The sequence below is a fragment of the Oratosquilla oratoria genome, chromosome 22 (genome assembly GCF_046742065.1).
Source record: "Oratosquilla oratoria isolate Oo_2021 chromosome 22, ASM4674206v1, whole genome shotgun sequence".
NCBI lineage: Eukaryota > Metazoa > Arthropoda > Malacostraca > Stomatopoda > Squillidae > Oratosquilla > Oratosquilla oratoria.
Window position 1 is genome coordinate 47,984,424 of NC_134798.1, and position 15,184 is coordinate 47,999,607.

The 15,184-nt window shown below is 40.2% G+C and overlaps 1 protein-coding gene across 1 annotated transcript in view; it reads left to right on the top strand.

Annotated features, from left to right (window-relative positions):
* Positions 1-12,793, top strand: part of LOC143037538 (cystinosin-like) — a 25,925-nt gene extending 13,132 nt beyond the window's left edge. The window contains exons 8-11 of the mRNA XM_076205924.1: positions 1,851-2,027; positions 7,165-7,282; positions 11,000-11,102; positions 11,300-12,793. Coding sequence (XP_076062039.1) covers positions 1,851-2,027; positions 7,165-7,282; positions 11,000-11,102; positions 11,300-11,357 — 456 coding nt within the window. The 3' untranslated portion in view covers positions 11,358-12,793. The remainder of the gene's footprint in view (positions 1-1,850; positions 2,028-7,164; positions 7,283-10,999; positions 11,103-11,299) is intronic.
* The last annotated feature ends 2,391 nt before the right edge of the window (positions 12,794-15,184 follow it).

The following is a 15,184-nucleotide window of genomic DNA, read 5'->3' on the forward strand; positions in this document are numbered from 1 at the left end:
ATGCATCTTCCTCGTTTGAATCATTCTTGATTTCTGAGAAAGTTCCTGTGTGATTTATTTATCTATTTATTTATTTTATTTGTTTATTTATTTATTTTTCGGAGGGGGGCTGTTACCCGTTCGGACCACAACCTTGCAGGTGGTCCAAAACAGCTCATACACATGGTTTGTTGTCCACGCGATGCCTTTGAAGGCACCTTGATCTCAGGGGAGTGGGGACCCCTAAACCGCAGGCGGCGCCAGTGGGCTCCCTAGAAGCTGAGAGTTAACATAAGAATGAAGGAGACTGCAAGAGATCATAAAGCCTACACTAGGCAGCTCCGTATCCTTCACCACCTGTCATCCCCCATCCATAAAGTTGTCTAATCGTTTCTTAAAACAACTGATAGTTTCAGCGCTTACTACATGGTTAATAAGTTTATTCCATTCGTCAACCACCCTATTAGTAAACCAATTCTTGCCTATTTCCTTTTTAAATCTAAATTTGTCCAGTTTATAACCATTACTGCGAGTCCTGCCCTGTTGTTTTAATATGATGACCTTGTTTGCATCACCCTTGTTAAAGCCTTTGATCCACTAGCCTCGGAAGGGGAGACGGTGAGGTGCCGCGCCACCCCTGCCGAGGAGGTGAGTGGCGGAGAGTGCCCGTGGCTCTAAACTCTCGCAGGAAATGGTCGAGAGGCTGTTGCACCTCGGCCCCACAGATTCTGCAGTGTTCGTGATTGTCTCTTCCTGCGCCTAGCGCTTGCCACCCACAGCGATATCCTAGGCGGATCCTGCGAACGATAGACTCCGCACCTCTACCTTTAGTGAGGTGGACTGCCTCGTGCCCGGTGACGAGATAGTCCCACAGTACTGATACCGAATTATAAAGGTAGCTGCTGTGGTTGACCCAGCCCATTAATCTTGCCATCTTGGTGGTGACTCCTTTGATCTGTATGATCGTGGGGGGCCAGGTGCAGCGTGATGTTGCTGAACCTCGCCGCTGCCTTGGCAGCAGCATCCGCAATGGTGGTCCCTGAAATCCCGATGTGACTGGTGGTCCAGTGGAATGTTGCAGACCTTCCATGCTGGCCCAACAAGTGCAGCGAGTCTTGGATTGGTGTCACTAAGTGGATGTCATCCGTTGTCTTTGCGGACTGGATGACGTCATTAGCACCCCTTGAATCTTTGTGGATCACGACTGCCCCCTCCCCAGTAGAGATATCGTGGTCCAAGGCCTTGGAGATGGCAGCAAGCTACGTCTGAAAAGTAGAGTTTCCGTCACTCACTCTTCATGGCGTGGTCACTCTATCGGCGGTTATAAAAGCTGCGCCACACCTTCCCGTGGAGGCGTCCACAGAGCCATCCGTGTAGTACGACAAAGTCGCTGGAGGGGTGATGGACCTTGCGGCCTCAAGGACCATGGGCACAGCCGTGCCGGGTCGGAGTCAGCCTTTCGTTGAGGTAGAAAAGTCTAAAGCTAGCGCAGAGAGATCGACACGGGGGAAGGAGGGGGGGGGAGGCGTAGTCTGGATGAGAGCCGTCTAGAGCACGTCGCCGAATCAATTCCCGGAATTTTCTTTGTCATTCCTCGTGTTCATTTTCAATCAATTCTTTTTCTGGTAACATGTTCATATGTATATAGTCCCTATTGTTTCCCCACTTATGATGGGTACCCTCTTCAATTCCCACATTTGTGAGAACAGTCAGCAACTAATATGGCGACGGTAAGGTGAAACAATATTACTCTTTACCGTATATGAACTATCGACGCCCCAACGATAGGTTTGAAGTGAAGAAGCTCAAATCAACACACGACCCATGACAGAATATATTTCAACGTGATCATTTCTTTTCTCTTTCCCTAGCGTGATAAGTCGAGGCGAGTCGTGTCTATACTCTGCATTTGCATCTCCATTGGTCTTGTAACAGCTGTCGTGATCAGCATGATATTAGTTGCAGTTGATGTCTTCTGGTGGCTTGATGTGCTCTACACCATGTCCTACTGTAAGCTCTGCGTCACTGCCATCAAATATCCACCACAGGTAAGTGTACCCAAACTCCAAATAGTAACATTTGTAAAATTTGAATTTACACACCAGTGGGTTGAAGAAATACTGTGATCTGAGTTGGTTATGAGAAAGAAAACTTTGTTATGGAGTGACAATTCCATTCATATATTTCTCCTCAAAGTAACTTTATTAAAACTACAAAATAATTTTTGGGCACAAACCTCCAACAAAATCAGTGGCACAGCAACGAATATATTGAAGTTTTCAAACTATCATGACAAAAGAAATGATTATCAGTATTTCTTAAGAGAAAAAATCACCAAGGATGATTTTAGAAATGAATGCATGAAGTTCTCAGAGTTGTTTATGATGTGTGTGTGTGTGTGTGTGTGTGTATATATATATATATATATATATATATATATATATATATATATATATATATGCTAAGTCACTGACACTTTGTCACGTCCGAGCTGAATTCGAGTCCTCGGCTCGACCACGTTTCAATTTCCAATATATGCTTCCTTCGAGCTCCTCGTCAGTCTCGACTGCGATGGCATGGAATTAAAAGTGAATTATGGTTGAAAAGATGTTAATCTGTTCACTGGGAACCATTCAGTGTGTGTGTGTGTGTGTATATATATATATATATATATATATATATATATATATATATATATATCACAGGAAACCCACAGTCGGAGAAAATAAACTTCGAATAAAGAAGAATCCTAAATTTCGGCTATCAACTGTAGCCCTCCTCAGGAAAGTACTTTCCTGAAGAGGGCTACAGTTGATAGCCGAAATTTAGGATTCTTCTTTATTCGAAGTTTATTTTCTCCGACTGTGGGTTTCCTGTGTGTCATTTACAAATGTGCTACTACATTTCTGTTTAGAAATATATATATATATATATATATATATATATATATATATATGTGTGTGTGTGTGTATTTACCTAGTTGTATTTACCTAGTTGTATTTTACGGGAAGGGGAGCTATGCTCGTGGGGTCCCGTCTTCATATCTCATTTTATCTAAACTATTTTTAAATTCATGTATTGTTTTTGCACACACACCACTTTCTCATCTAACTTGTTCCAACTGTCTATTGCTCTGTGAGGAAAGCTGTTCTTTTTAAAATCTCTTCTATAGCTGTCTTTTTTTATTTTCTTTCCGTGTCCTCTTGTATTTCTGTCATCCCATTTTATCAGATTCTCTCTATCAGTAATTTCTATGCCTTTCATGATTCTGTAAATAGCTATCAAATCTCCTCTCTCTCTTCTTTGCTCTAGTGTCTGTAGTTTAAGTTTTTGTAGTCTCTCTTCATATGATAGTTTTGAGAGTGTTGGTGCCAGTTTTGTAATTGCTCTTTGTATTCTTTCAAGTTTTTTTATACATTTTTTTGTACTTGGTGACCATATCGTTGCTGCATATTCCAATCTTGGTCTTATCAGGGTGATTAGGATTTTCCTCACCATTTCTTCATCCAGGTATGTAAATGCCACTTTGATTGTTCTTATTAAATTATAAGTTTCTCCAAAAATCTTATTTATATGTTTCTCAGGTGACATATTATTCATAACAATGACTCCCAGGTCCTTCTCATTTTCTACTTTTTTTATTCCTTCTTCTCCCAAATTATATGATCCTGTTATTCTGTTTTTGCTTTTTCCAAATTCCATTATACGACACTTTTTTGTATTGAACTCCATCTCCCACTTCCTACTCCATTCTTGTACTTTATTTAGATCTCTCTGTAGTGATTCACAATCTTCTTCAGTTTTCACTCTTTTCAGTAATTTTGCATCATCTGCAAAGAAGCTCATATAGCTTTCAATTCCTTCATCCATATCATTAATATATATAGCAAACATTATTGGGGCCAGAACTGTTCCCTGCGGGACACCGCTTATTACTTCATTCCATTTTGAGTGCTGATCTCTTATCACTACTCTCATTTTTCTTTCTTGCAAAAAGTCTTCCATCCAATTTAGCAATTTACCTTGTATTCCTCCTTCATATTCTAATTTCTTAAGCAACTTCTTATGTGGTACTTTGTCAAAAGCTTTTTTTAGGTCTAGAAATGCACAATCAGCCCATCCATCTCTTTCTTGTATTATATCTATTAGCCTTGAATAGAAACATATTAAATTGGTGACGCATGATCGTCCTTGTCTGAATCCAAATTGCCTTGGATTTAGTACGTTGTTTTTTTCCAAGTATTTTACCCATCTACTTTTGATAATTCTTTCACATATTTTTGCTATTGTACTTGTTAGAGAGACTGGTCTATAGTTGGTAGGTTCTTCTTTATTTCCTCCTTTATATATAGGTACTATATTTGCTTTTTTCCAATCTTCTGGAACTTTTCCTTCTTTTAAGGAACTGCTTATTATGCTATGTATTTTGTCTGCCAGTTCATTCCTGCATTCTTTCAGAATCCAGTTTGCTATTTCATCTGGCCCATGCGATTTTCTGACATCAAAATTACCCAAGTGTGTCAATATTTCATTCTTTGTTACTTCTATTTCTTCCATAGGGGGGACTTTTTCCTTCCACTCAATCTCTTCAGGTTGTATATTTTCCCTTGTAAACACTGATTTAAAATGTTTGTTCATAATTTCTGCCATTTCCATTTCCTCAGTGTATTCAACTCCTCCTTGTCTTAATTTCTCTAAGTCTTGTTTGTTTTTCAGTTTATTGTTTACAAATCTGTAGAATAGTTTTGGTTGATCTTTACACTTTTCTATAACATCTTTTTCATATTTTCTTTTTTCCTCTCTGCACTTTTGTACATATTCATTTCTATAACCAGTATATATTTTCCATTTTTCAGGTCTTCTGTCTTTTTTCCATCTGTTCCAGGCTTTGTCTCTTTTGTCCTTTAACTCCCTACAACTTTTTGTTGTACCAGCATTTTACATATTCTTTTTCTTGTTTTTGTCTTGGGACATACTTTTCCACTCCTTTTTTGTAAATTTTTGTCAAAATATTCCATTTCTCTTCCACTGTTGTTTCTTCTTTGTATATTTCTTCCCAGTTTTCTTGTTGGAAGAATTCTCTTATTTTATCAAAGTTTGTTTTTTCATACATCATTCTTCCTTTTCTATATTGTTCATTCCTTTTCATATATTTTTCTTCATTAAGTTCCAGTTCAATCAATATGTGGTCACTTTTACCTATTGGTGTTTTATATTCAATCTTGTCCACTATTCTAGGTTCAGATGTAATTATTAAGTCTAGCCTCGATGGTTCTTCTTCATTTCTATACCTAGTGTTCTCTTGTATCCATTGTGTCATTGAATGGTCAGTAATCATCTCAAGTAGAGCATTTCCCCATGAGTCATCACCACTCTTTACTGTCATTTCTTCCCAGCAGATTTCTTTGCAATTAAAGTCGCCCATCATAACTATTCTTCCTCCGTCTTCCATTATTTTAGTTAATGCTATCTTTGTGTCCTCTAACATACTTTTATGTTCACTCTCCTCCCATGAGGCTGTTTTCGGAGGCACATAATTGATCACAAATTTTCTGCTCTTCTTATCTCGGTCTTCCACTTCTATCATAATCATCTCTACTGTATTCTTTCCATATATGACACCTTTCACGTTTATATCCTTCTTAGTCAGGAACATAACTCCACCCCCTTGTTTTTTCTCTCTGTTTCTAATCCAATAATTGTATGTATCATGTCCTACACTGTTGGGTGGTAGTGGGCCTTTTAATTTTGTTTCTACAATTCCCATTATGTCCGGTTCTTTTTCTTTCAAATAATCATTCAGTTCATTCAATCCTGTTATCAATCCATCTATATTTGTGTAAGACACTCTTAGTTTTCTGCCACTTCCATTGTATTCTCTGTTTCCCTTATGTTTTTCTTTAGTATGTCGAACTGCTTTATTTTCATGTTCACTACTCTCCAATAGAATCTCTCTTTCTCTGACTCCGTTCTTTCCTCGTTTTTTGCCTTAGCTTCAATTCTTTTCTGCTTTTCTGCCTCTCTTTCCTCCTTATTCATTTCTCTTTTTATCCATACCTTTTTATATTGATCATTTGTTGCTAGTTTCCCTGTCTTGGATAGAATTTTCTCTGCTGTTGTTTGTGACCTGAATTTAATCTTAATTGGTCTGGTCTTATCTGAACTATATTTTCCGAGTCTGAATTTTTCCTCAATTTCCTTTATAATTTCTGGTTCATCTTCCTGGACTAATTTTAATAAACTGCTTACTCTTTCATTTTCCTCCTTGATTCTTGCGGTTCTATCTGGGTTATGTTTCTCTTCCATTCCTAATATAATTATACATTTCTTTTTGTCAGCTAATTCTCTTACTATATTCTCCTTCTGTCTCATCACTTTAATAACTGAGTCTTCATTATGTTCTTTCAATTGCTGTTTGACTATGTCAGTGAATGAAACCTTATTCCCTTCTTGAGTTATTCTCCAATTTTTAGCTTCTGTAGCTATTTTCTCTCTGTTTTCATTACTATTCTTCTTCAATTTCTCATTCTCCTCCTTTACATTTCCTAACTGTCTTTTTAGGTCCTCTATTTCTTCAGTTAAGTTTCTGTTAGCCTTCTCTAGTTGTTCCAACCTTTCAATTCTTTGGAAAATGGAGTCTACGTTACCTAACTTACGCTCCAAGTCCTCGATCACCTTATCAACTCTCTCCTCTAGTCTTATCAGTCGGGGGGGGGGGGGGTTGTGTCCCCCCCACCCACTTTAAATCCCTGGAACATATTCTCGTCACTTTCTTCTGTATTGCTCCTCTCTATACTTCTAATCTTTACATTTTTATTAGACATTTGATCCTCGCTAAGTCTTTTGTTTACCTTCCGCTTGTCTGGCTGGGCAAAGTCTACTCCCTCCTCATTTCCTTCCATTTCCCTCAGTAATCCCTCCCCTTTTCCTCTTTCCCTACGTTCCCACTACTCCACGAGCAATTTCCCCCCCACCCTGCAAAAACACTAGGCACTTCTCTTTGCGTTGGGATCCACAGACTTCACTTTTCTTCAGAACGTCTTCTAAGCCGTCCATTCGTTGAAGTGTGTGTGTGTGTGTGTGTGTGTGTGTGTGTGTGTATATATATATATAATGTGTGTGTGCATGTGTGTGTGTGTAATTTCCGTTGTTATTGCTGTTATTACGTATATCATATTTTTGCAGCTCCTGTACAACTTCCAACGCAAGAGCACGGAGGGCATGAGCATTGAGGCTTTCTATCTTGACTTGACTGGAGGAGTTATGTCGCTGTTGCAGATGTTCACGTTGGCTTCGAATTACGGTGAGTGTAAATTTATATATATATATATGCGCGCGCGCTTGTGTGTGTGTATGTATGCATGTACAGGGGTGATCAAAAAGTAATGACAGTGATACCATATATTTTCACGGTACAGAGGTAAATCCAAATAGTGGCCTACATTCCTTCAAAGTACTCCCCTCCTGCCTCTATGCAACGTTCCATCCTCTTTCGCCACTTCATGAAGCACTCACGGTACTCAGAAGCCGATATACCTCGTAGCTCTGAATTGACTGCTCGCGCCAGATCTTGGATGCGATGAAACAGCTTCCCTGCGATCGCACCCTTGATCTTTGGAAACAACCAAAAATCACAGGGAGCAAGGTCAGGCGAGTAGGGTGGGTGGGGGAGAAGTGTGATCCCCTGCTGCTCCAGGAACTGCACAGTGAGGCGAGCTTTGTGGGGGGGCAGCATTGTCATGGTGCAGCAAAAGGCAGTCTTGGCCTGATATTCCAGGACTCGAGGAAGGACGTGATCAGTGTAGTACTGGGCTGTGATAGTACACTGTTGAGGCATTACATCCACACACATTGGTCCTTGTGAATTGAAGATGGTGAAAAGGCGCTTCCTGCTGCGAAATCCTTCCTTCAGAATCTGAGGTCGAGGTTCTTCATCACTCAACCACACCATGTTAGACTGCTTGTCTCTGGTGGTGAAGAAAGAAATCCAACACTCATCTCCGGTAGCTACATCTGAGAACCGTTTCGGACCATTTGGCTCGAATTCAGCCAGCCATAGACGACAAATCCGCACCCGTTCGCTCTTCTGCTCTTCCGTAAGCAAATGAGGTATCCATCGAGCACACTTCTTCCTCAGCCCTAAGTGTTCATGCACGATGTCATGTGCGCTCCCATAACTGACACCGAGCTCCAAGGATAAGAATCGAAGAGTAACAGTTGGATCTTCGTCAATGATGGCCCGCGCACGGACCGTCGTTGCTTCGGTCACGGATGTCCGAGGGCGGCCAGGACGATGATCATCTTCTAGCTGCAATTTTCCGGCTGCGAAAGCTCGAATCCAGCGGGAAACAGTTTCCAGTGATGGAGTAGACTCGGGAAAAACTTGCAACAATTCCTCTCTGATCTCCGTTGCTTTTTTCCCGAGTTTCCACCTTGTGAAGGTGTAGAATCTGCAGCCTTCTTTCGAAAAATCCATGTTTCCGGTTAGAGAGGCAAACCAACAATGACGCAATCGCACAGCGCAACGATAAAATGTAAGCTAGACAAACAGCGACAAGCTCAAACATGTAACAACAGGCAACACTTGCTGCCCCTTGCTCCCCGCCCCCCCCCCAACACTTATAGTCTCTCAGCTACGAGTCCGACTGTCATTACTTTCTGATCACCCCTAGTATGTGCACATTTTCGACAATGTCAGCTATAATCTGCGTAATAATAATATTGACCTTTTCATTCTTATCAAGGTATACATTCCATATATGACTAGCAACGACAAAAAACTCGTTTTCTTTGGGTATAATTGTTGCGTCCAATATTTATTCTGTGGTTGTATTAAAACAATGATCAGTCTAGCACTTTCTCGGAATGATAAGCAGTCTGTATCTAATTCAAAATCCTTTCTTTGTCATTTCACGCATCACCTTGATTTATTTACCGTCATCTCATTACCTTCAGACAAAAAATACCTCGCCATTGTAATGACTCGGGCAACACAATAATTATATTAATAATGATAATAATAATAATGATAATAAAGAAGTTAAAAGAGCGTTCATCATGGGCCTGATGCTTCTGCACAAAATAATATTCGATAAAAATTATCTATATTTCACTCAATAATATACCGTGGCTAGCCAGGTCTATCATATTTTAAAACAACTTATGAATTTCCAAGGAATTTTCATTTCCTTGATGGAAATTTATTTTAGACTGTTGAGAATCATTGTTTCTCTTACTCATATACAAACAACTGAATGTTGTGTCACACTTGTGTTATGATTGGCCACATGCATCACAAAGCTTCAAAACCAATCTGATTTTCTGAAAATTTATCTTGCCATGTCTGAACTGTAGTGAACACATGGGTATCATTTAGATATTAAATAATTTTTACTCTGCAAAGAATGAATACTATATATTAACAAAACATTATCGCCGCTGTTCAATTTATACATGGATGGGGTAGTGCGAGCGATAAATGCAAGGGTAGTGGGTCGGGGCCTGGAGATGGTTAAAGAAAATGTGACAGAGTTTGGGAGGGCGTGCGAAAGAAGTAATTTGAAGATAAATGTGGGTAAAGGTAAGGTGATGAGATGTACAAGGGATGAAAGTGGCAGTAGACTGGAAGGTGAGTATTAAGGGAGAAAGACTGGAAGAAGTGTATAGTTTTAGATACTTGGGTAAGAATGTTGCGGGAAAGGGAGGAGTGGAGGTAGAATGTAGATTGAGAGAAGCAAGTAAATGCCTTGGGGGATTAAAATGTGTAATGAGAAACAGACATTTGGGAATGGATACTAAGAGGAGATTGTATGAAGGAGTGATTGTGCCGACAGCACTGTATGGGGCAGAAACATGGAACATAAGAGAGGAAGAGAGGAGTTTGAATGTGTTTGAGATGAGGTGCCTGAGAAGTATGATAGGGGTTACTTGGCTAGATAGAGTGAGAAACGAGGTGAGGTGGGGGGGGGAGAACGAGGGGTGGAAATGGAGTTGGGAGATAGGATTGATGAAAAAGTATTGGGATGGTTTGAACACATGAGTGAAGAAAGATTAGTAAAAGAGGTGTGGAAGGCAGAGGTAGGAGTGAACATGAGGGAGTGACCAGGGATGAGATGGATGAATGGGGTAAAAGAGGCATTGGGAAAGAAGGGAATGTCTGTTGAGGAAGGACGGGAGAGGACAGAAGATAGGAAGGAATGGAGAATTGTTGTGTATGGATGATGATGTGATGCATGATGGGCAGTGGGTGGAGGATGGGGGGGTGAGGTAGTAGATGTGAAAAATAAATTGACGCAGCCCAAAGGAATTTTTCCGTCTTCTCCATTTCTGCATGAGGGGACGGAGAGGGGAGGGTCGCCGATTTAATGAAGCGGCCTTGCTGTGTCTTGCGACACTGCTTGTGACCCAGGGCAGTTGCCGAGATGCAGTGATGACCCGTCATCCACGAGGAGCCAAGATAAGAGGGAGGGAAGGGGGTGAATGGGAGTGGAGTATGTGTGGATGGAATGGGCGGGTTATGTCTTTGTTTCTTGACTACCTCCCTTCTAAGGGATAAAAAGCCTTTAGTATATGTATGTATATAACAAAAAAATATATGGCTTTCCCGAAAATACACATTCGTTTAATTTTTAACATTCTCAACCGTTGTGAAAAAAATTAATGAAACCTTGATTGATATTTGTAATAGTGAATAATCTTGAAGTACTCATCACGGACAAATTAACACAGTTATTTGAAAAATGCCTTTAGTTCATTGCCTATTCTTATCAGGAAATATCATATTGTTTTATGAACATCGACTGTTGATTTGATGTGTGTGTTGAAAGACAATATAATCCACGCTTGGGAACAAGACGACTTTTTGAACAAGGTTTGGTGAAAATTCCATAGAAATTATATAAAATGAACTAAAAAGATAGAAAAGAAACAAGAAACGAATAAAACGCAAATACAAAAGTAGAATATCGTAAATAATCGACAATATATTATTATTTACAATATCTCCTGATATTTGTTTCAGACGACTGGGTGTCCATTCTCTCAGACCCAACCAAATTGGGCCTCGGGTCCATTGCCATTTGCTACGACATCTGTCTCATCCTCCAGCATCACGTCTTCTTCAGGTAAGTCAAGGGATTGAAAGAAAATTAACAAAGTTCTCTTGTGATAACATGTGGTAGTGATTTTCTTATGTAAAGGAAATTAATCATGACTATTTTTTTTTTTTTTTTTTTTTTTTTTTTTTTTTTTTTTTTTTTTTTTTTTTTTTTTTTTTTTTTTTTTTTTTTTTTTTTTTTTTTTTTTTTTTTTTTACTTTCAGACATGCAAACAAGAAGAAAAATCCCAAGGAGCTGGAAGACGAAAACAATAGATTATAAGCAACGAAAGCACAATATACGTGCATTTGTGTGTATATATATATATATGCGTGTGTGTGTGTGAATCACCAGTCTTGGATCACGTGTTGGACTCGTGTGTGCGTGTGTATGTGTAAAATACTACTACTACTACTAGTGCTAACCATTTTTACAGCAATAACTGGTTTATTGCTTAACCGAAAAAGTATGGAAATTTTCAAATTTCTTATAATCATCTGCGTATAAATGAAGTATATGTGTAAATGAGAAAGGGAGAACGGTAATTAAGATTTGAAGTCATGTAGATACCTCAGATCGACCGACATGAGTCTGATCACGTAGTCCTGGTTTCCATTAACATTACTCACCTCACATTATACCATCTCAATCAATTTACCATCCCAGTTTTTCTTTCCATATAGCATTTTTTTTTTTCCATTCACATACGAATTTGAAGTCCCTCGTCACTCCTCATGGTATGGTCTTGGCAGAGCCGTTACATGCCGCCCCGGGTCAAAGTTCTTAGTGACGCCTCCCCACTCCCCATCTCTACGATCCCTTACAGCCTGTCCTATCTATTGGCTTGCGAAATTATTAAACAGATCCTAAATTTTGTACTTAATACCCCTATTGCAGAAAGGCTAAGGAAACGGTTCATATTATGTTTATTCTAACGCAAAATTCGTATATTACGGTAAGATAATTAGGGTTTCTTTGACTTTTTTTTAATCATAATTATTTTGTCAGCCTCGTGGGCGGCATATCCAGACTAAAATTGCCAACCCCATAAATGTGCCGCCCCAGGGTCTTGCCACTCTTCTTGCATATCTCATGGAATTTAAACGATACGATTGTTGACAATTTTCTATTTTACCTATTTTCATTTCTATTTCACAATTTTCTATTTTTGTATACTGCCGACATCTACCAACTTTGTCGTAGTCCACAAGGCATCTATATAAGGAATGTGGTCGACTTGTGCACTGTAAAGTCTTCAGAAAATAATTATAATAATTCAGTTTCCGATTAAAATGTAAATTATAAACACTTGAGTGATGGCACATATGTGGAATTTTTCCACATATAAGGAATGTTTTATGTATGCGGTGATGTTCATGATGTGGATAATGTAATAAATAAGTATATGCAACAACTGAGAGAAAATGTGTCCAACAGTGATTACACCGTGTTTTGCGTCATGGAACAAATTCTAGAGTGACAGGTTAGGCAATAAGACGTGTTCCTATGATTTGCGAAGAAGACAGATGGCATGGTGGCATGAGAGGCCAAAGAAGATGAGCCTCTCAACTATCTGCGTGACCTGGAGCAGAAGCAGCAGGGCCGGACCCCCTGCTCCTGCAGCAGCCACAGCAGGAGACTAGACCTGAAGACCTGCCTACGCCGAGAGATATGCCCATAGTTCCCTCGATCTCACTGAAAAAGAGGAGAAATATAAATATTTTTTTTCATTGCTGTATCACTGTAATAAATCATTAAACGTTATTATGCAAGCGTTGTTTGAATTTCCCAAACCGTATGTGACTAATGTAATTTAGAAACGTGGGTTCTACTTTATTGTGTAATATATTTGAAAGTAGAATCTATATATCAATAATTTCTATTATCTTTCCTTATCACTTAGGTTCACAAGGCTAATTGCACTGAATAGCCACACTGCATAGCTCAATCAACTGAAAAAAATGTAAAAAAGAATGGTTTACATTTAAAAAATTACCGTCTCTTTCAAAGACATTAAAAAGAGAACTTGCAAATGTGCCAAAACGGCCAAATGATCAAAGAAAAAAATCCGTACTGAAGCTAGAGCTATTAGTATATGACAGAATGCACGTATCACTCATTAACTGCACATGTCTGCAACAATAGCTACCTAGCAATATGCGAAAGATTCAAATATTCAATTATTCTCTGTGAGAAGGGTAAAATCTTCCCACATCCCCAAACAAAATCTCCCATGTCAGTTATTGTCAGAGGTTTTCCATGTCGATAACTGAAGCGAATAAGCATCTGGAGTACTTGAATATATAGTGCACGCAGGCATCTTCATAGCATCCACAAAATCGTTAACGTTTACCATTTCCACCAATATTTGCCTACGTTTACGCATTTTGCCAAAAATTACAAAACAATACAATTTCCGAGACCACATCACAGCATACAATGCACGCCAACGCGAGGATATGCGGGTTTGTGCGCGCGTGCGTATGTGCTAATTGCAGCGAGTGCAGTGTATACAACCCACACACAACTCAACAAGACAACCCAAACACGAATTCAAGGTACGCCACCGAATCATACACAGTTGACGCACGTGACACACTGTCACTGGTACAGTCGCGGCGACCCGTGCGAGGCTAGGGGTCACTTGTGCCAACAACAGCGCTAGCAACTCGTTGCACCACGCGCGGCTAGCGAGAGCAAAGGCTTTCGGGGAGGCAAACGCCGGAGGACCCAGCTTCCTCGGCAGGCGAAGGGATCTCCCCCTCCTGCAGAGGCTGCTGTGGACCGGGCCCCTCCCCCGATCTCGGACCACAGCGAGGCCTCACCGTCATCGGCCACCCCGCCTCCGTCAATGGAGGTTGCTTTCCCCTCCCGTGGACCGTGTGCCTACGCCCGACAGCATCCCCCCACCCCGTCCTCAAGGTCATGTGACATCAGTGACCGCCTCGGTGACCCCCCTCTCCCCCCTACTCCTTCGTAGGCAGCTGAGCCTCTAGTGAAATTCAAAGTAACGAACAGCACGGAGTTTGCCATAGAACTAGACAACAAAGCCGCCAGATTCACTGTCCGGTCTAACTTTCAGAAGGAACTTGTGTTAAGTCCCCTCTACCCGCGAGATACTCGAAGACCTAAAAGGCATCTGACGCCGGCGGTTAAGGAGTGCCCCTCCCTCCCCTGAGATAGGGGTGACCCCACTAATGACAGTGGCATCGCGTGAACAAACTTCCGGACCACCTACAAAAGTAGTCCGAGCGGGTGTTGGGCCCGGAAAAAAATATATATATATATATATATATATATATATATATATATATATATATATATATATATATATATATATATATATATATATATATATATACACATATACATATGCTGTCGCTTCAACTATCAATCATAAACAGGACTACACACACGTTCTTACCTTCGGTCTATTTGCCGATTTCTGCCCACAGCTTTTCAACGATATTCTGGTGTGCATGGAGCTTACTTATCTCACAATGGTGGTTTCCGAAATACTCTACTATTAAGTAGTTCGATGTCCATTATACACGAGTTGAGCAGGCAAGAACGGTCCGAGGGAATCAGGAAAGCTGATCGAAGCTGGCTACCAGCGCCGACTTGTATCTTCTGTGTACGCTTACATTTGTTAATTTGGTGTAATTCTTGGGGCGGGTCGTCGCCGTTCGGACTGGTTGTTTGCGCGAGAAAAACAGCTTTCTCTGTGCACGTACTCCAAGGTTATGGTGTAAGTTTGGTTGCCTACCGTCGCGAAAAATCCCGTGGGCACTCACGAAAACACCATATTGACCGTGATTGAATTAAATATGATTACTCAACATAGGCTTGAAAAAAAATCATATAATGATAGTGTTCATTCTACAAGTACTTCACTTAACTGAATATGAATTCACCCCCCTGGCTACTTAAGAAATCACACAGACCCTGTCGGGCAGTGTGGCAGATGTTAATCATGATGGGTGTAAGATAAAAGCTCACCAGACAGCTCCCCCTTTAAAAGTAAAAGAGGTCAAAAGCTCACTCAAAAGATTACCAGGTTAACTTCCCTTTTTATATTCTCAGTGGGAGCTCATTAAGATAAACACAAA